The sequence below is a fragment of the Aphis gossypii genome, chromosome 2 (assembly GCF_020184175.1).
Source record: "Aphis gossypii isolate Hap1 chromosome 2, ASM2018417v2, whole genome shotgun sequence".
In the NCBI taxonomy this organism is placed as follows: domain Eukaryota; kingdom Metazoa; phylum Arthropoda; class Insecta; order Hemiptera; family Aphididae; genus Aphis; species Aphis gossypii.
Window position 1 is genome coordinate 27,585,537 of NC_065531.1, and position 22,027 is coordinate 27,607,563.

A 22,027-nucleotide genomic window follows, 5' to 3' on the forward strand; every position below is an offset into this window, starting at 1 on the left:
CCTCTATAATGCACCAAAGTGAATAGCCTTTGAAAACCACCTCTAAAGTTTTAAATTGAAGCTATATTTTAACAAGTTATGGTGTACACAGACAAAAAAAAAACACATCATTGTAAAATCATTACATATTAATTACATACCATACAATTTAATAACTCAATATCTAGCAATGTAGCACAAAACAAATAATAATTAACTTGCATTCTTTTAAATTATGGATATTGGATCAAAATAAGTAAATAAATGCTTTTAAATATTTTAGATATAAAAAATATATTTATTTACCTACTAATTTTATATTTTAATGTTAATCATCAATTCCACTTAAGAAATAATGTAATACATATTCATCTTCTTCAATTGAACAATGTAACAGCAATCCTTCTACTACATGACATAATATTTTTGATAAGTTTAATGTTTCACAATTTAAAAATTGTGAAAATTTTTTGATATCAACTATTGTAGAATATTTATTTTCTTTATCTGAAATCAATGAATACATATTATTGTAGATTAATAATGAATAAACTTATGAATTATAATATTATAATACAAGAACAAAATATTTATTTCTTGTCTAATTATTTGAAACACAAAGTATAGGTATAAAGAACGTAATTTATTACACCAATATTAAAAATAATTGCTTGTAATAGCTTTATAAGTAAAATTAGTACATCTATACTTATTTTAAATGAGCAAGATTTTCATCACAAACCAGTGAAGCTAATGATGCAGTATTTTGCTAATTAAAGAATGTGGATAAAATCAGTTGGTATATAGTTCATTAACATCTCTAGAATACTTACCTTCTTTTTATACCTCAGTTGTTAACCATTTATCAGGTCAACAAACTATATAAGATAAAATAAGTTATCTCAAAAACTTTTTTATGAATTACAATAAAAAAAAAAAAAATTAAAATATACTTTTAAATTTAAATTATAATATTATTTTTTTTATATACACCTTTTTTTAAATCCTATGATAATAACCTTATTAAAATACCTTTAATGCTTATTTAAGGCAAATCGATAAAAATAGTAAGTATGAAAATGAAATATATTATTTCCAGTAAATTTTACATAAAGTTACCAATTATTGTCGAATCAAAAAATGATAAGCGTTTTAATGTTACCTAAATATGTTTATTTATGAAATTAATGAATAGAAATATTTATTGGTATGATTCAACAGTTATAATTATAATTTTAATAGTTAAAATAATAACTTAACATTAATTAGGTACTTTATATGTTTATAATTTTAATTATTACCATTAATAATAAAAATATATAGTTGACTATTTAGTAAAAATTTAAATTCAAGTTTTGTTTGGTATGGAAAAAAACCTACAAAAAGGTTGATAGGTAACAAATTTGTTTTGAGTATACATCTGTGCACACATTATATAATAAATGTAATTTTTAATGTTTAAAACTTACCAGTTGAATTTTGTACACTAACTATCTCAAGATCTATAAAATGTGTGTCGACTGTAGCTGATAAATTTGAAACTCCTAAAACCATTTTTCCAGAAGCATCCAATGATACCATTAACCTGGGACCAATACGTTTCATCTTATCAACAATGTGGCGTACTACTCGTATTGATGGCATAACAACACTTATCTAAATTAAATCATGCAAATAATACATTTGTACAAGTGTAAAAGTTTTACTTCAAAAATTAACACCCAAAATATTTTTGATGTTGAATTGGTTGTTTTAAATACAAATGATAAGTAAAATCAATTTAAAACATTTTAATATTACATTATGAGTAGGTATGGTAGGCTCCTTATATTCTGACCAATCTTTTGGTAGTATAACAGTAACTGGAATATCATGAGTACATAACTGTTTACTAGATACTTGAGACTCCTAAAAAGTAAATAATGTATTGTTAACTTTTATTAAACTATACTAGTACTATATCATAGATTAAATATACTATTATAATATAACAGAATACTAAGTGTAAGACGTAATGGTAGAAGTCTTTTGACAAAAGATGAATTTGATGTAATATGCATTTAAATTTTAGGAATTCATAGAATTAAAATTAAATCTGAACACAAAATATTTGTTTTTTGTTTTAATAAACTACAATTTGGAAATTTTTTTTTTAAAAAATTTTCCATACAATCTGTTATGCATAGGAACAATAAGTACAATAGACAATCCAATAAAAATCAACAGAAATCACAGATAGTACAGACCGTCCATTAGAGGTTGTACTGTCAGTACAATCTAAACTTGGCTTAAAAATTACATCCTATATCACATATTAAATTTATTATGAAGAAAACGGTGAACGTTTTTATGAAAACAAATATTAGAAAGCACAAGAAAATTAAAGCAACTATGAAGAATAAATACAAAACAGAAGTTAAAGCATTACGGAATCACAAATTCTTCAACTTACAAGCCCCTATAATTTAATCATATTTTTCCACAATTTTTGCTATTTTAATTTCCAATGAAACATGTATTTCAAAGTTGAAACTTATAAAAACTTGAATGTGATCTATAATGATTCACTACCAAATAGAAAGTTTAGTTTAGTGTTATTAATTAAGAACAGAAATAATTTTAACAAACACAATAAACGTTAATGAAGTCATTGAAGTATATTTTAATATTGACTTTATTAGAAAAATGTTTAATGTTTAATTAATACATTGTTATTATTATATTTGTTATATTTCTAATTTCTATAAAATATTATCAAAGAATAACTTTAGTTTAAATGATATTATTTCAATTTAGTGAATGTGTGTAATAGGTATTAAATACTAATTTTAATATTTTTTATTCATAATAGGTAGTTAATATTAAATTTAGATTGTAGATATTTTATAAAATAAATAGATGATTCCCCTCAATCAGTAGTTTTCAATATCACTGCTTAAATGTATATTTAATCTATGATCATAGTATTTATAAATAAAATATACCAGATCCAATTCAATAGTTAGACATGGAGATAGTTTATCAGTAAGTTTCATCTTGAGAGTTTTTAAGTTTGTTTGTTTTGCTGAACTCAATGAGGATGCAAGCATATCTAAAAGAAAAAAATATACATTTATTAATTTATACTAGACTAATAATTTTGTATCAGTACTGAATATTTTCAATTAATAACATTAGCAACCTTATGTTACATCAAATAAGTTTTTTAATCTTCTTTACTTTATTTATTTTGTTTTTAGAATAGAAACAATTGAATTTGAATCAAACATTACTTTAACACACCTACTTTTATTTTTCTTAAGTTTTAATAATAGTATTTTACTAAAATTATTAACCATGGTAATTATTGGTTCTGGCCGAAAACTAAAGTTTAAACCTATTTCTCTTTTAACTTTAATACGTAACTGGAAGCATTTAAAAATATTTTTCTTACTTCAGTGATTAACAAGTTGACTGCCACATGGCCCACATGGCCGCCGGCGGTCATTTAATAGGTATTTGTTATACGGCAAGGATATTTTTCAATGTCTTCCAAATTTGTATATACTATATACTTGAAAGAAATTGAAAAAAAATATATTATATAAAAAAAATTGTTATGATTTCTGCTATGCAACAGTCCTTATTTTAGTACAATATTGTAGCACCATAGACAAGTTAATAATATAAAACCAAATTCATTTATAGTCGCCGGTGGTCACAAATGTATAAAATTTGAGAATTATAGATGACCGTCGGCGGTCATATGACAGTCAATGAGTAAGCTTTTTCACAGTAAAAAATAGAGTTGTAGTATTCGAAAAGTCATAAAGAGCATAAGCATGTCATATCAAGTTAATCATTTCCAGATAAAATACATTAATGCCCACTATGAATATTCCCATATTTTTACAACTATTGAGTAAAATAGAAATTTTTAGATTAAATATGTATATATGAGTAAATATATAAAAATAATAATTAAAATAAATATAAGTGGGTAATTTATAAAAACTATTATTTTTATATAAATCTAAGTCTTATTTAATACATCCATGACGAATTTACCAATTAGAATAGATGGTGTACAGCTGGAATAGATTTTAAGTAACATTTTAATACCATTTTAAATAATAAAAGTAGAATACAATTATTCACAATATCACCTACTCTCCTATTCAATTAAAGTTATCAATAAATACATAAAGTCAGGCTAATAACTATCGATGTTGAAGCCTTAATTCTTTAAATAAAAAAAAATTAACTAATATATAAAATATAATATAATAATACATACCAATTGGTAAACTAAATAAAATTTCATTAGATTCCGTTTCACCAATCATATCGTAGTCCTTAAAAAATGACTGTTGATCTAATACAGACCAAACACTGATTTGATTACTGTTTGATTCATTTAAAGCAATTAAGTACAGTTTAGTAGAACTAAGTCTCAATACTACATTTCTACATAATTTGGATAAAATAATAACAATACCTGTTTAAAAAAAAAAATATTTAAAATTTAAAAATAAAAACATGATATTTCATATTTACTGTAGAACTGTTTCATGCAATGCGGATCAATGATTTTTCCACGGAATTTCATTATTTTATCTTAAAGTTAGAGATCTTCTTAAATTAATCATGAGAATTAAATTAATAATAAATATCAGTCGTATATTAGTATTAAATATTAAAATAGGTGACAATGGACCATGGACTTACAAAAAATTATACTTAAAATTAAAACTTAGGTACTGTAAGCACATTGAATTTAAAAATATTTTGTGATGTTATCAAATTTGTTATCAAATTTTAACTCGTTTTTTAAATTTCCCGCAATTTAGCACCATGATATATAGTGATTGTTCATTATAATATGTACCTATCTTTGAGACACTGACTAAAATAGGATAGATATATATTATTATTTTAGTCCATGCCCGTGGGTTACTCGTGATGCTTAATAAATCATATTATAATATTATTATCTAAACGTTCTGACGGATAATCAGCCAAGAAGGATAATATTATTATGTATTTTAATTTTGTTATCATTGATCAGCTGTTTTACTTGGATCTTTCAATGCATATTTAGCTCCACCCATAAAATAAAATACTATAGTAGTATTACTATACATAGTGTATACTGTGCTGGTGTATTGTGTATTTGTGTATCTGTATTTGTGTACACACTATACAACTGTTCAGTGCTCACTGCCACACCGCAGTACACTAACACTAAAAATCCGCTGCAGATTTCTAAAATTTTAAGGAGCTTGATAACGATAAATTGGCTTTATAAGTTCGATATGTTATTTACTCAATTTTAAAGTATTAAGATCTTATTTGTTATTAGTTATTACATTAATTTTTAAAGCAATAAGTTATTCATCATGTCGGGAAAAGACAAATTGCCAATATTTCCATCTCGTGGGTGAGTAAATCAACTGATAAGATATCGAATTTGGGCGTTGTCTGTAGAGGCATTGCTTAAATAACAAATATAATTTGTATTTAATAAATGGCTGAGGCAACATACATTCGATTTTTTCCCAACATTATATTAATTTAATCAAATAATAAACAGAATTAATTTTAAGACATTTATAGTAATGATTGTTGTCTATTGATGAGTAAAATATGTATAAAAAAAGAAAACCTATCTTGGAATTCATATTCCTATTATGACATTAGTTGTTGTTTCTGAAATATAAATATAATTTTAAAATTATGTTTTAGTGCTCAAACAATGATGAAAGGGCGTCTTATGGGAGCACAAAAAGGTCATAGTTTGTTGAAAAAAAAAGCTGATGCTTTACAAATGAGATTTCGTTTGATTCTTGGTAAAATTATTCAGGTAGAATTAAATATTACTTATAACCATTTTCTGAAATAAAGTCTTATAAATGTTAAACAACTATCTTATGTACAGACAAAGACATTAATGGGTGAAGTAATGAAAGAAGCAGCATTTTCTTTGGCTGAAGCAAAATTTACTACTGGTGATTTTAATCAAGTTGTTTTGCAAAATGTAACGAAAGCTCAAATAAAAATACGCACTAAAAAAGATAATGTTGCTGGTAATAAAAAAAGATTTTTAACTTATACTTCATTATCATTTTAATAAATATATTTAATATAGGTGTGACATTGCCTGTTTTTGAAAGTTACCAGGATGGTACAGACACTTATGAATTAGCTGGTTTAGCTAGAGGGGGTCAACAGTTGGCTAAACTTAAAAAAAATTATCAAACTGCAATTAAACTCTTGGTTGAATTAGCATCATTGCAAACATCTTTTGTTACTCTAGATGATGTTATTAAAATAACAAATAGAAGAGTGAATGCTATTGAACATGGTATGTATTTAAATTAAAGTATATTCTGATCTTGTATACTGTATTATAATATATCTATTTCTTTTGTGTATTATGAATCTAATTCTATAATAATTTCTTTTCTAGTTATCATACCCAGAATTGAAAAAACACTTGCATATATTATTTCTGAGCTTGATGAATTAGAGCGAGAAGAATTTTACAGGTATATTTATACTTTAAACCTAGTTCAAAAATATTTATTTAATAGGTATTCATTATTCTCTTATCAAGTTAAGAATCAAGTTTACAGGCTACCAAAAACTTTTTGTTTTTGTCAGTCTAACAACTTCTATTTTTCACCCCCCCCCCTCCCAGTAGTGTACAGTCTATACTTCTGCTGTGTAGTACTATCACATATTCACATCCCTGCACACAAGTCAGCCATGTACAGTTTTTAACTTAAATAGAGTATATTTATTATAACTCTTTAAAAACAAATATACATAAATATTTGTGATGTATCTATTATAGAATATAGGCAATTCTTTTATTATCAACAAAAAATCTTGGTACTTGGGCGTTATCGCGACTACCTTGATGTCAAATGCATGGCGTGCAATGCACATCTTTTTAATACATTTATAATAATACAAAACTACCCAAAGCTAATATAAATGTATTTATTAATTATGTTGTTGACAAAATTATAGGCTATGAACATTCATTTTTAACCCTGTGACCTACCTTAGGTGGTGTAGCATAGCAAATTGAGGAATATTTTCGTTTTGAATGTCACTCGCAAATGTAGTGAGCGAGTGGCAACACTGACCCCTAGGCCCTAATTATCCCTAATAAAATTATAAATAAAATTCACTTGCAAAATGCTAAATTAAAATGGGACACGGCTTTGCTATAAACCATAATATGTGGTAGTCTCGATAATGCACAAGTACCAAAATTGTTCTACTTAATTTCTTGTATTTCATATGACATAGCCTGGCTCGCATCAAAATAATCAATTTGTATAATATTTTGTTTTAATTATTTATTTTAATTTTTTACTTAAGAATTTTGTTGTGTATTCTTATTTTTAAGGTTAAAGAAGATTCAGGATAAGAAGAAAATTGCCAATAAAAAGAAAGAACAACTAAAGAAAGACATGAAAGAAGCTGAGTATGGTAACATGTTGGATGAAGGAGATGAAGATTTGTTATTTTAATTGAAATAATAACAAATATATTTTGCTTTTAATATGTCATATGAATTAGACACTCTACAATGATATCAAATAATTATTAAATTTATTATAAAAATAACTGTACTTCATACTCTTATAGTAATTAATATAAAATCAAATGAATGTTTACATTATTCGCAATATTCAATCATCTTTTTCAGTTACCATGTAATATGCCCAATCATCCTCATTAAACTTAGGTAAATAAACTATATTTGATGCAAAGTTATTACATTTTGATTTATATATAATATAGCTAAAAGTATCTACCTAAAAGTAAGAATTTTATGATTGAATTGTTGAGGCTGTTGAGCTGCAAAAATAGTGTAATTTTTAAGATATGATATAGATATAATATGTTTTATTATTTTATTAGTTATAATTGTATTGGTTTATATAAGAAATTAGAGTGTCCACCATAGTTAGTTGATGTTTAAATATTTTTATTTTATTTTAGTGTATGAACATTCCATTATTCATCTAACTACCCACTACCGAGATAATATCTCATCAATCTTTTATTATGTATGTAATGAAATAAATTATTTTAACATACGTATGTGTTTACCACACCATAAAAGAGGTTATTGTTTTTATTATTGTTGTAAATTATAATAATATACTTATTATTTTTAATAATGTTCTATATTTGCATACATATTAATAACTTTAATGTTATCTTATATTTTTTGAATACATTTACTGTTACCAATTTAGATCAATTTAGATCAATTCTAGAGTATTAATATATTATTAAAAATATACAATATTTAATAATGTACATTTTTGAAATATGAATTTCTAAATATTTATATTATTTAATTGTTTGGAATATTTTCAAAGCAAATTAGTAATTTCTAAAATCAAATTAAATGTATAATAGGTTCTAATTTGTTTTCAAATTTATTTTCTCCTTCAAGCATTGTTGCCTGTTGGCAAAAAAAGGTAAAACCCAAAGCTAAAAACTAAAAGCATAAAAACATAATATTGTGAGAACTCCACTGATAATTAAAAAAATTATAATGTAGTAGTATTAATAGGTATGTTTTCATCTGTAACATCTGTGATTTATGTCACATGAATACATGATGACCAATGTTTAAAGAAATTTTATGGCTGTGAAGATTTTTTTGAATATTTTTAATCAATAAACATTTATTCATAGTACAAATGGTATTATTATATGTACCTTCATAATAATCGTCTACAAAATATAAAATGTTGCACTATTGTAGTATACATTGTAAATTACACATGCGAGACTTTTTTACTTTCTTTTCAGATCTCTATAAATATTGTAGGTACCTATTATATATGTCATTAAAAATAATATTTTATTTTAATTTCAATTGATGTACAGAGTGCTTCGAAAAATAGATTACAGCCATTTTATTATATAAATATAAAAAATAGAGAAAAATGAATAATACAAGTTTTTTTTTTAATTAGAATAATCTTCTTCTATTTTTTTTTGTGTTACATAATGTGAAGAAAATAACATTAATTAATGGAAAATTATCACACTGCAAACGAATGCGATGGATACTGCCATTATAAGCTATTAAATAGTATTTGGCGGTGTGTGGTTAAAATGCTATTTCTAAAAATTTAAATGGCTGCATGAGTACCAACTACCAAGCATAGAGTTTAGCATTAATTAAGGCTGTCCGATCTCAACAATTAAAAAAAGTAAAGTACAAACTAGATCTTATTTGCTATTCATAATCAATAAATAGGTACTATTGAAATTTGAAATTGCCTCTTTGGCTTTTTTTTAATTATTTGGTCCCTTGATATAGTGTTTTTTTGGTGTTACAAGTCACTCTCAATTTTTTTTTTTTTTTTTAAGAAAATTTAAGCTGAGCGAGTTAAACTATAAAATTGGAAAAATATTTTTTTAGACTTCTAATAACAAAATTCTGCTTTTGAAGTATTTTTTAAAGTATAAAAAATATATAAATCCTTACGCTTGACTTCAATCATCAAGATCTGAAGCACTTTTGAGAGCAACAATAAAATCGCTGTTATCATACGAAATGTTTGGTAATTTTTTTCGGAAGTAATATCTAAGACCAATCACTTGGTTAATAATAACATTTATTATCACAAAAATTGTAAATTTAATTTCCATGAAGGTAGAATTATAATATACCATTTTCTCTCAGAGATAACCTGATATCTTTAAAGAAAAACCGAATCGTTTCATTTCCCCTCGCAGTTTCAAGTCACCTCGATTGACGGTACTTCACTCTGCTAGTACCAACTTTATACCTCAATACCTTAATAGTAATTGGTATACATTGAAGGTGCGTTGTAAATTACAAATCAATAGGTACCTGCATGATGAATATAATTACAAAAATTACTTTTTTAGGTAGGTAAATAAAATACATAATAATACAAATAATATTTTTAAATTTACAATGTTATCTTATCTAAGATTTTTAAATTTTAGAAGGACAATAACGAGTGATAAAATAAAAAAAGTCATTATATTTGTAAGTATTGAAAGGGCAGGAGACTAAAGATAGAAACGAGTTTCTATGACGCCACGGGAGCTCACAATTTTAGCTCCGTTCATATCTATGCAGTTGATTTAAATTGAGTGGTCGTAGGCGCACTCATAAAAACAAAAGTTAATATAAATATGATGAACTAATGTTTATTAATTAATAAACGCAGTCGTGAATGGCATGCGGTGGACACACAATTATTTTATTCTGCGGATATATTGTGTATAAGTATAATATAGTCTCTATAATTTATATTTAAATAGTTTGACGCTCTGAAAAATTAACTTAAAAAAAATATATTTTTCACAGTCAACCGCTTGAGGCCGAAGAAAATGCTGGTCTTATGTATACTTATGTAGTTCTACCACTTCTACCTCTCAAGTGAGTACCTATATTACCATTAAAAAGTTATAGGTTTGAGAACTTTAGGTTTTTTTCATTTAATTATTAAAAATTATTGGTTACTACTATCAAAAAAATAAAAACGCTACATCACAGGTAAAATTCTTCTCAATGCGATTTAAAATTTTGGTAATTTTGATATAAATATTGAGGAAGTTATGTTGTCCCGGACAAAACACTTTTTAACTATGTTACGTGTGTATAAGACAGATACAACACATGCGAGTATCACGTCCTCTTAGCTTTAAAGTCAACAGTTTTAGTTTACTATAATATTTAAACTATAAATGTCTTATTATGTATATCTATTTATTTTTCACATTCAAATTTATACATTATACTATTATAGGCTAATACAGAGTTGTATAGAACTATAGAATCTGTGAGTGGTACACTATATACTATAGAAATATTATAAAAATCTTGAATTGATTTATAAAAATTATAATAGCTGGCAATTCCACATTTAAGACATTATGCATCCTCGAAACAAGATTTTAATACCCCTTCTGCTTATCGAGAAACTATATACATATTTTATCAGTTATAATTATAACAGATTCTTATTTTACAGTTTTATACTTACGTAATATTAAATATATTTTGTTGAAAAAAATAATAATACATTTTAAATAATTCTAAATTCTAGTATTAATTAAATAATAAATATTAAATATCCAAATGGTTTTTAGTTTGGTACATCTAAGGATGCCATGCTACTATGCTAGAATTTGTTCAAATATTTAATATTCAATGTTATAAGGGTGTCTTCTGGTAGAAAACTACACCTAGTAGGTATGTAGTATACTAGTATATACTTTATACTATGTACTATGTAGGGGGGAATAAAATGTAGATAATTTTCAGTACTTATAAAAATGATCGTGAATGAATTTGTATTAGTATTTTTTTTTTTTTTTTTTTTTTTTATAAATGATTAAATTAAATTTATAATTTATAAATATAAATAGATTTTTTTTAGGTACAAAAACAAAACAATCTAAATTAATACTTAATTTAGATTTTGTCACAGTAAGAGACGGATTCGTAAGTTGCCCCAACAAAAAATACCTACTTATTCAGCCACCATTGGTATATGTTAATCACTAGATTGATTAATTACATTTCCTTATCCACTAAACACACCAATGTCTAAGTGAAACATATATTTTATGCTAATACAGAAGTAATAAAACTAAATTTATTAATATTTAATTCCTTTGTATAGGTTGGGTAGTTACTAGTTAGGTACCTATACAGAGTGGATAGTGGATACATAGATTTATAATAAATTTGGTTTGTGTTGGTTTAATTAGCATGTGTATACAAATACGTGTTTGTCTCAGAACAAATGAATATAATTACTATTCAAATTAAACTCCAGAGTTCAACCGTTCAAACATTAGTTTTGTGTAGGTGTATAAAAAACAACCATTTTTTTTTCAATACTCCTGTTTTATTTTATGGTCGAACCTCCTGCCATTTAAACCGGTTATACAGATGTAGATATGTTCCCATGAAACACAAATGTTTATGTTCATTCTTATTTTAATACCTAAGTTATAAGTATGTAAAATAAACGTTTCAGATATGTTTAACTCACACTTCACTATGGTTAGACCATCGGAAATCGTGGCGTTTTTACTTTTAGTGACTTTAGTAGGGACGTCCTTAGCTGCAAATATTTTGTATCCGGTGGAAAGCGAAAGTCGCGAAGTTCGTACTCTACATGGCTTATGGAATTTCAAAATATCTCCACCATCAAACCAACTGATCGGGTTTGATGAAAAATGGTATACGATGAGATTTGAAACAGTAAGTTAATTTTAAAATACTTATTATACCGAATGTATAGTACGACTATGAAAGTTAATATTTATATTAAAAGAAAATTGTTTTAAATATTTACACTTACATAAAATCTAATATGATAATGTTTGGGGAAAAAATTAACGATTAAAAATAATTTATACTATTTCATATGTAAGTAGATACTTAGAAATATATAAATAAATAATAATGCGATATTTTAGATTCTGAACGAAGTGATGAATGTATTAATTTTACAATGATGTGGATTTTTTTTCGTTTTTGTGTGTATACAGTATAACTTGTCGAAATAATGAAATAATGCTTCAATTTCAAACTTTGGAGGTGGTTGGCTAAATGAGTATCCTTGATTCATTATAGAGGTCAATAGTAAACATTTTCCAACAGTATACAAAAAAAAAGAGAAAAACAAAAAAAAAGTGACGGAAAAACAGAAATTTTTATGCAAAACCAGTTTTCAACCAAATCGACTTTTCATATGGTTGTAATTCAAAAAACTAATCCCTGTAAATACTTGAAATTTTCACCAAATATTTAAATTAGTGTTATCTATATACAGTTAAATTTTCAAAACATCGATTTTCTAAAAAATTTTTTTTACAATGTCGATAAAAAATTTTTGGATGACCAAAAATACTTGAAAATTTAATACAAGGTTCTTTATGAGTTATCTTATTGTAGTTAAAAAAAATCAAAAATTGTTTGTCACAATTTTTTCTAATAAGAGTTTATAGTTCAAATTTTTACGAAATATGTCAAAATTGCGAAAATTTGCAAGTAATTTTGTAGTTGAAAAATCATAAATTTGTAAGTGTTTATATTTAAGGTTAAAAAAATCAACACTAAGTTTTCCTTCAAGTAGCTATAGAGAAAACTTGAAGCGTCATCATATATAAAAATATTATGAGCGTCTGAATTTAAAATTTTTACGAAATCGCGTAACGTTAACGATTTATCCTCAAACGATTTTAAATATTTATTATTATTTAAAAAGTACCTATATAAGTTGTAGATACTTGAAAATTTCACCAGTTATTTAGATTGGCATTTTCTTTATATGATTTAATTTTCAAAATATTTCGCTTATTTTAATGCTATTTGTAGGCATTTGAAATATTCGTTTTTGTTTATTTTTTTTATTAATATCGATAAAAAATTTTTGGCCAAGTCAAATTATTGAAAATTTAATACAAAGTTCCTCATAAGTTATTCTTATAGTGATTAAAAAATTATAAGAATACATAAGCATCATTTTTTTTATTAACATTTGAAGTTGTAATTGTTTGTATAAGTAGCTAAGAGTTGAAAATTTAATTCTAGATTTTCCATAAGTTTGGCTAACAATAGTTATAAAAGAACTTAAATGTTGGTGTATTCAGATTTCAGGCCATTAAAATATAAACCGCCTTTAATACCAACCACTGAAAATTATATTCTAGATTGAGAAATCATCTCCGTTCAGAATCGTTGTTCGTATACAATGATACCTAATCAATGGATTCAAATTTAATACATCAATTATAGTGACCTATTATACCACAGAGCGTTACTCACTTGACCACTCTTTTTTTTAGCTTGGTGATTATTGGAAAATGCCCGTTCCATCTAGCTACAATGATGTTTCTACAAACTCAACCATACGAGATTACGTCGGTTGGTCATGGTATCAATATGAGTTTTATGTACCAAAAAGATGGACTGATGATCAACTGAATGTATTTTTACGTTTTGGCAGTGTGCATTTCAAATCAATTGTGGTATTTACTGATATTTTATGTTAATTTTTAGTTTAAGAAAATTTTGATAATTGTACATAGGTACAATATTAATCAATATGAATTTTAAAATTCCTATAGGTTTCCTATGCTTAACAGATATTAAGTACGGCATTATATCAGTGTATCTCGGTTTTATAAATATTACACTATTTTAATACTCGTATATTATAAGTATTAAATAATTAGTAGTATATGTTTGTATGCATTTATATAACAACAGTTTTTAAGAACATTTTAAGCGAAAATGTTCCTCTCAAAGTCATTAATTTTTCCACTTAATTTACAGTATTTCTCAAAAAGTATAATGTTGGTTAATTGTTTACAGCATTTTTTTAAAATGTGATTACGCAGTCTTTGATTGTTAATTATTCCCTCGTACAAAAATATTTACTATATAAATATTATCTACACAAAAGTATTTATTTTGGGTAAACTTTTGATTTTTATCAAACCTATTCATAAAAAACTAAAATAAATATTTACAGTAATAAAAGAACACAAACTGTATAAATAAATAGATAATTAATAATAATTAATATGATTTACCTAAAAAATTTAACTTTAAATAATATACTGTACTGTATTAATAAGTTAAAAAAATATTAAATATCTATAAAAATGTCATTAAAACAATTATTTTTTCTTAAAAATAATTATTTTATTTTTTATAAAAAGGTTTAAAAAAAAATCAGAAGTTTACATAAGAAAATATTTTTCTTGTAAAAAGGTGCTGTGAAAGTGGAAACATAAATACATAGATATATATACTTACTGTATTAATATTATTATTATGAGTATCTACCTACCTATATTTTGTCAGTATTTTAATTTTAATTTATACAATATTATATTCATACATTGGCTAAAATATAATGTATATAATGCATGGTTACAGTGGTTAAATGGTAAATTATGTGTAGACCACGAAGGCGGCCACTTACCATTTATTGGTAATGCTACTGATTTTCTTAAGTATGATGAACCTAATTTAATTGTCGTTGCTGTAAATAACACACTGAGACCGGATACTATACCACAAGGATATACAACATACCCGAATAATACATACAAGTAATTAAATATAATCTAAATAAAAAAATAGAAATTAATTTTAATCGTTGACTAGATTATTAGATTATACAAAATTATGAATAATATTTACAGATATCCAAAAGATTATTCGATATATTCTCACGAGTTTGATTATTTTGATTATTCTGGTATAAACAGAGCTGTCCATTTATATACAACACCGAAAGTTTACGTTTGTGACATAACTGTACTTACAAGTTTTGGAAATAATTTAGAAGGTATAATTTAATTGGTATTTAATAATGTATGTGAATGCTACAATTGTGTAGAATTAAACTTAAAATATTTAAAATATTGATAATGAATGCTCATAAAATATTTTAAATTAAATATCCTCATAATTATTTTGTAAGTCATTGATAATTTTTTTCGTTATGAATATTTAAGTTGTATTGCCTAAGGAATCTAAATGTATTAGGTATTATAAATTAGTTAATATTTAAAAACATATAAAATTAATTTTTATTTTTATAGGAATTGTTGACTACGAGGTCGATATTTGTGGAAATAATGTTTCTGAATGTAATATTACACTTTTGGATGCTAATCGAAATACAGTTGTCGAATCGAATACCTGTTCTGGACAGTTAATAATACCAAATGTAATACCTTGGTGGCCAATTATGTCTGGTAAAAAACACATAGCATACTTATATACTTTTCAGGTAATATACTATTTAATATGTCCATATAAATATAAGTTAGGTACATAAACTATAAAACCTATTAGTGTCTAATAATAAATTAATGAATGACGTCTATTAGGTGAAGACTAATAATGAAAAAAGTGATTATTATCGTTTGCGAATTGGTGTTAGAACACTTCAATGGACATCAAAACAATTATTGTTAAATAATGAACCGATTTATTTAAGAGGATTTGGAAAACACGAGGATTCTATTGTTAGTTATTAAAGTATATAAATATAAATAATTACTAATCACTAATCAGCTTAAAACATTTTAAGCAGCAGACTATAAATAAATGTAACATATTAAATACAAATTAAAAATTGTGAAAAATCTTCAATTAAACAATTATATCGTTAAACATTTTAAAATAATCTGTATCTGGCTTGTACAGAAAAATGTGAAAATTTAAAAAAATTCTAATTCTAAAATCAAGAAAATTTTGTTTAAATGTAATTTAAAAAATAGTTTTCAATTAAAACCGCATTATCATGGTAGCATCATTCAATGTTAATACTTACTATTTAGATACAATAATATAATATTATAATGAAATATACTATATAACAATCCCATATATTTAAACAAAATACATACTATACCGACGAATTAATTTTAATGAAAAATATAAGAAACAAATTGAAACTTAAATAAGAGTACATATTATTTTAAATATTTTACATTTATTTTAAATTTTAAGTACGTATAATATGATTTAATTAATAAATGTTATAATTTTCTCAAGAAATTTTAAATTTTTTAGTGTTTATTATATTAATAATGAATAGTCTAATACAGTTATTTAATCTATATATAGATACGAGGGAGAGGTTATGATGATGCATTAAGTGCCAGAGACTATTATTTAATAAAATGGTTAGGTGCTAATTCTTTTCGTACATCGCACTACCCTTACGCCGAAGAAACATTACAGCAAGCCGATGCAGAAGGTATATTAGTAATTGTGGAAAGTGCTGCATGCAATTTAAGGTAGGCACTAATTCACTTTAAAATTATTTTGCTTAAAATTAATCAGTGACAAACGAAGTTAGGTACTTAAAGTATAGTAAACTTTAATTGTTATCTATACAGGGTGTAACCTCGTTTATTTGACTAATACAATTATAGTACAAATGCAATAATGTCAAAAAGACGAGTACACATGTATATAAAATAAAATAATAATAGAGTAGGCAAGGAAATTAATAATTTGTTGATTAAAATTTGTTTAAAGAATATTTGGGCCAGATGTAATGAAATTCCATAAAGGTGTTATGACAGAAAATGTAAATCGTGATAAAAACCATCCTAGTGTTATTATGTGGTCATTGGCTAATGAACCACATAACAATTTAAATTCATCTGTATCATATTTTCGGTGAGTGCTGAGTTATATTCAATTAATTTAAATTTATCAATTGCATATTTTCGTGCAGTTTATATTATTTGTAGTTTGTATCAAAAATTAATATATTACAGCTTTATTTATGTCATGTTATACATATGTAATAAAAACTGTATTTTCTTATAAAAGTTTATATACATATATATTATAAATATTTTAACCTTTTATTTTATTCTGAAAGAGAACTTTACAAACATGTACGAAATATCGATCCGTCAAGACCAATAACTTTTGTCAACAGTCAACAAATTCAAAATGCTAAAGCGGTATAACTATTATAATTTAAATAAAATAGAATAAAATCTAATACACGTTTAGAAAATACGAATTAATCAATGTTCTAGTGACATATTTTAATGTTCTTAATAAACATGTCTTACATATTTGTACTACACTACTACGTAAAATATATTTACATCCTAACACTTCTAAGTTTTATAAATTTAATTATGTCTATTAAAAATATATTAATGGTTTATTGAAAATTATATAGATTGAGTACATGGATATTCTAACTTTAAATCGATACAGCAGCTGGTATAGTGATTCAGGCCATTTAGAGCTTATTCAATATCAAATATACAATGAATTTGAAGCATTTACAAAAAAATACAAGAAACCTATATTATTCACCGAATATGGTGCCGGAGCAATTGCTGGGTTACATTCGGTATGTGCTTTATTAATAATAGTGCATATTTTAAATCAAAAATACGATTTTTATCTATTAAAATTATTACTTTTATATTGAAAAATTCACTAAATATTCCCACTACTTTTTCTTTCAATAATGTAAATAGAAATTTACATGCCATTTAATTTATACGTCTGGAATTTATGAATATACCTAAAAACTATATTTTCAAATTCTCTAGATTTTTTTTTCAACTTCGTCCAGTGGACACATAAACTTTTATTATTTTTAAAAAAGAACTACTATCTATTTTCTACAAAAAAATATTTAGCGAATATTTTTTATGAAAATATTGTGATATCTAAATTTTAACAATTAGTTTAGAATATTAAGTAATTTAACTTTTTTACTAAAGATGATATTGTGATTTTTATGATTTAAAAAATGTAGTAATTAATATTAATATGTCAACATTTATAAACTGTAAAATAGTTCAAGTATAATAAATAAATACAAGACCCATTAGGTATAAATTTATTACATCTATTTTATATATTTGTAAAATCATTTTTAAAACCTAATAAATTTTCCACTAAACAATTTATAGAAAAAAAAATGTTTCTTATTCGAAAAAACAAAATTTTGTGTTGCTACAATGTACTTACTAAGCTGTACAAAAATCTCAATAATTTGAAAACATAGTCTTTAGACTTTAAGTATATTATTTTAAAATTTTTAAGATCAGAATTTGAATAAATTAATTATTAATGGAAAAATGGATTTTTAGTGAATCACTTTAAATATTAATATAAAAAATGAATAATATTATTTAAAATTCTATTTCTAATCATATCTCATAATTTTTTTATAAAAAGATAAGTATTTTTTTCTATAGATAATAAAAACTAATTTAAATTAATTTTTGTCAAAAACATAACACTATATACTTTTAATATAACTATTATAAATTACACATCATTATATGATAATTTATTATAAAACGTAGCATTGCTTCTTTTTAAATTTCCATATACAGTACCTACTAATTACGTGGAATTTAGTCCACTTATCAGACTAATGAGTCTCGGTAATGAGAATCCTTCAATCGTATAGTTTTTGGTATAACAAATATTGTACCTATATTTGTGTTAATTATAATAAATAATTTTAACTAATCAAAATAAGTAAGTAATAAATTCAAATAAATATAGTTCAAAAAGGCCAAAATATTTTTAAAGTTATATCACGCGTAGAACAATATTCTATGTAAAATAATTTAAAACAACCATAAATATTTTTTAGTCAATGTTTAAAAATTATCAAACTCTTTTGAAAATAATACGTATTTTTATTATGACTATATTTTAAGCTACCAGAAACAATGTGGAGTGAAGATTATCATGTTACTCTGCTTCAAGAACATTTTAAAACTTTTGATTCATTAATAGCTAACGGAGTTCCAATCCTAGGAGAAATGATATGGAATTTTGCAGATTTTAAAACACCTCAAGGTAAACAAATTTTAAATAAAATCTTATTTCTATTCTGGTTTTTAAACAATATTTTAATATTTATAGAGTATATAAGACCAGGGTTGTGTGTAAAAGGATTATTTACCAGAGAACGACAACCGAAGATGGCTGCATACGTGGTAAAAGAACGTTTCCATACATTTATAAGCAACACAGCATGGCAAAAACGATCTTTAAGTTGTGGATAAATCGATTGTATATTAATATTTTTGTATTAATATTTTTTTATATTATAATTATTATATATTATATTATTTTACACATACAGACATACGTAACTATTTACTATAGAACGATTATGATAGTATATTATGTTGTATCATTTTTTTTTTGTCTAAAATATAATGTATTGTGTAATAGTTTATAAGATAAGCTAGTTAATATGTAGGTATTTATATATTGTACACAACTAACAATTACGCATTTAAATCACAAAATAAATAGTTATTCATTTATAGTTTTAGTAAGTTTTTAAATAACTCTCATAACATGATCATCAATATTTTAAACTTTTTATTATTGATCTACAAAAAACTTTGGAAACTAATTCTGTATGATATTATTGGACTTTATTTCATCTATATTTCTGATCGAGATTCAGTTTCATAGAAATTGTTTTTAAGAAATCAATTTAAGTATTTAGGTACGTTTTACAAGGTGATTTTAATTGTTTACAGTTGTACACTCTTTATTTTAAAACCATTTTTGTACAAGTCATTAAAAAATAACAGTTTTGGAAAATAAATTATACTTTTTATTTTTAAAGATTTTATTTAATAATAATATCATTTTAATTTAAAAATTTTAATAGTACTATACTTTTAGATGTATTTTAATACATTTGTAAGATGCTAGTTATAAGTATTTTAAATATTAATGAGCGGAGTAGTGGACCAACATGTATTGTTGTAGAGCATAAAAACATTTAATCTAATAAAAACCGAGAAGTCACTTTGCTATATAGATGTATTGATGTATAGTAGGTTTCGAATGAACCTAGGCACCTCATAATTGAGTAAACTACTGTAATGGATCATAAAACTTTAATTAAATTATTAACGATTGAATGTAAAAAACGATTCAAATCGTAAATAGTATTTCAGTATCTATTACTAAGAATAGGTATTTTATAAAAGATTTATATTAATTTATTTTTCTATTAGTATACTTTATTATTGTTATAAGTCGATATACGGATGCATCAATGCATCATAACACTGTGTACGAATAGGATTGTGATATAAAATATAAAACGGTAAAACCCCATTAATCTGGACTAATAGGAGCTTTAGTTTGTCCAGATTAAACAAAATAACCAAAAATTGTAAATTTTAAATTTAAGAAAATTGTATTATACAAATTTTAATCTAATACATATATATCTAACAATATTAAAACTAAAAAATAGTATATAATTGTAAAAAATAATCATTAAATGTACGTACATATAGTATAAAGGCACACCTTCTAGCATCTTTCTAGCACAAACTAGCGTAATTGATGTATATAAAAGGCTCTCCGGATTAAGCGAAGTCCGGACTAATGAGGTCTGAATTAATGAGGTTATACTGTAATAGCTTAAACCTAATCTAAATATTTTAGATCCCGAGTAGAGCGATGAATATATTGATTTCATAATAGGTGTGTGTTTTATTTTGTGTCTGTCATCATTTTTTAGGGTAGCAATAAAGTTCGATGTTCAACTGTTTACGTGGTTTTCATAACAAATTTGATTTAGTTGGTATTTGAAAAGGGGCGTTAAAAGTAAACATTTCCCAGTACTTTTCTTAAAAATCTGTAAAAACAGAAATAAACTAAGAAAAACTTAATGTTTATATTATAATTGTCTATACATTGTATAATATTAAAATTATTTTAACTCTTTTTGAGCTACTTATAAACATAGGTATACAATGAATCATATAATTCAAATTTAACACATCCACTCGACATCTACAGTACAACAGAGCGGTTATTAAAATAACAATAAACACAATAACGAAAAGTTGAAGTCCCTACGATTTATTTATTTATGAATAATAACAAAATAATTAAAACCGTTATTTATAATTTAAAATATATCCAATTTCGTCAGTACATAAACTTCAAATGTCTACAAATAATTTGCATAGTTTAAATTTTAGATATTTTAAAATTTATATTAGAACAACTTATAAGAGACAAATTTTTTAAAATTTTTTGTATAAATAGTTTATAAATTACCTTGAATTTAATTACTAAGTATTATTTTGATTAAAAACAAATGTTTTATTAACTTGAAAGTCAACAATTTCAAATGTATTATATTTTAATATAGTTATAGTTCAAAAAGAACCAAAATATTTAAAAAAAATTATCATTTCTAAAAAATTATAGTTAAAATGTTTTTATAAAAAATTTAAGCATCTACTGTTAGTCTGAAATCATTTTTAAATTACAAACAATTGTTAACTTTCTAAAGAACAAGCTACAAGTTGCTTCCAAAAACCACATTCAAAATTATTTAAATTTAAATTATTTTATTTTTTCGATTTTACTCAATGCTGTATAAAGCAAGTACTGGCCTATTGAATGTTTGAACTTTTACCAGCCTCTAAAATCCGTTGAAATGGCCAATGGGTCAAAAGAATT

The 22,027-nt window shown here is 24.2% G+C and overlaps 3 protein-coding genes across 5 annotated transcripts; 2 read left to right on the top strand and 1 right to left on the bottom strand.

The window, feature by feature from the left end:
* Positions 1 to 43: 43 nt before the first annotated feature.
* On the bottom strand, positions 44 to 5,009 carry LOC114131903 (checkpoint protein HUS1). The gene is made up of 6 exons (XM_027997241.2): positions 4,516 to 5,009; positions 4,256 to 4,456; positions 2,964 to 3,070; positions 1,780 to 1,887; positions 1,449 to 1,635; positions 44 to 486 (listed from the first exon to the last, which is right to left on the bottom strand). The coding sequence occupies exons 1-6, from the start codon at positions 4,565 to 4,567 to the stop codon at positions 308 to 310; spliced, it is 834 nt and encodes a 277-aa protein (XP_027853042.2). The 5' UTR covers positions 4,568 to 5,009; the 3' UTR covers positions 44 to 307.
* Positions 5,010 to 5,134: 125 nt separating this feature from the next.
* LOC114131911 (V-type proton ATPase subunit D) lies at positions 5,135 to 8,075 on the top strand. The gene is made up of 6 exons (XM_027997253.2): positions 5,135 to 5,398; positions 5,704 to 5,821; positions 5,897 to 6,044; positions 6,107 to 6,322; positions 6,428 to 6,506; positions 7,379 to 8,075. The coding sequence occupies exons 1-6, from the start codon at positions 5,358 to 5,360 to the stop codon at positions 7,500 to 7,502; spliced, it is 726 nt and encodes a 241-aa protein (XP_027853054.1). The 5' UTR covers positions 5,135 to 5,357; the 3' UTR covers positions 7,503 to 8,075.
* Positions 8,076 to 9,661: 1,586 nt separating this feature from the next.
* Positions 9,662 to 20,357, top strand: LOC114131923 (beta-glucuronidase-like). Of its 3 annotated transcripts, none has more exons than XM_050201257.1 (15): positions 9,662 to 9,894; positions 9,976 to 10,255; positions 10,343 to 10,414; positions 12,024 to 12,250; positions 13,840 to 14,022; positions 14,939 to 15,114; positions 15,208 to 15,353; positions 15,610 to 15,800; positions 15,901 to 16,038; positions 16,643 to 16,815; positions 17,060 to 17,203; positions 17,412 to 17,496; positions 17,724 to 17,900; positions 19,234 to 19,375; positions 19,442 to 20,357. In XM_050201257.1, exons 4-15 carry the CDS (start codon positions 12,026 to 12,028, stop codon positions 19,582 to 19,584), a joined length of 1,923 nt encoding a protein of 640 aa, XP_050057214.1. In that variant the 5' UTR covers positions 9,662 to 9,894; positions 9,976 to 10,255; positions 10,343 to 10,414; positions 12,024 to 12,025; the 3' UTR covers positions 19,585 to 20,357. The 3 variants fall into 3 exon arrangements, with proteins under 3 accessions (XP_050057214.1, XP_050057215.1, XP_027853068.1); XM_050201258.1 differs by having other exon boundaries at positions 9,976 to 10,155; XM_027997267.2 differs by lacking the exons at positions 9,662 to 9,894; positions 9,976 to 10,255 and having other exon boundaries at positions 10,268 to 10,414.
* The last annotated feature ends 1,670 nt before the right edge of the window (positions 20,358 to 22,027 follow it).

Excerpts from the sequence above, each read along its gene's own strand:
- LOC114131923 (XM_050201257.1), top strand. The coding sequence starts at position 12,026 with ATGTTTAACTCACACTTCACTATGGTTAGACCATCGGAAATCGTGGCG. Across the intron at positions 14,023-14,938 it reads TGCATTTCAAATCAATTGTG|TGGTTAAATGGTAAATTATG; the intron begins GTATTTACTGAT and ends GCATGGTTACAG. Across the intron at positions 19,376-19,441 it reads AGATTTTAAAACACCTCAAG|AGTATATAAGACCAGGGTTG; the intron begins GTAAACAAATTT and ends TAATATTTATAG.
- LOC114131903 (XM_027997241.2), bottom strand. The coding sequence starts at position 4,567 with ATGAAATTCCGTGGAAAAATCATTGATCCGCATTGCATGAAACAGTTC. Across the intron at positions 1,636-1,779 it reads CTACCATACCTACTCATAAT|ATAAGTGTTGTTATGCCATC; the intron begins GTAATATTAAAA and ends GATTTAATTTAG. Across the intron at positions 487-1,448 it reads TAGTGTACAAAATTCAACTG|ATAAAGAAAATAAATATTCT; the intron begins GTAAGTTTTAAA and ends CATTGATTTCAG.
- LOC114131911 (XM_027997253.2), top strand. The coding sequence starts at position 5,358 with ATGTCGGGAAAAGACAAATTGCCAATATTTCCATCTCGTGG. Across the intron at positions 5,399-5,703 it reads CCAATATTTCCATCTCGTGG|TGCTCAAACAATGATGAAAG; the intron begins GTGAGTAAATCA and ends ATTATGTTTTAG. Across the intron at positions 6,045-6,106 it reads TAAAAAAGATAATGTTGCTG|GTGTGACATTGCCTGTTTTT; the intron begins GTAATAAAAAAA and ends TATTTAATATAG.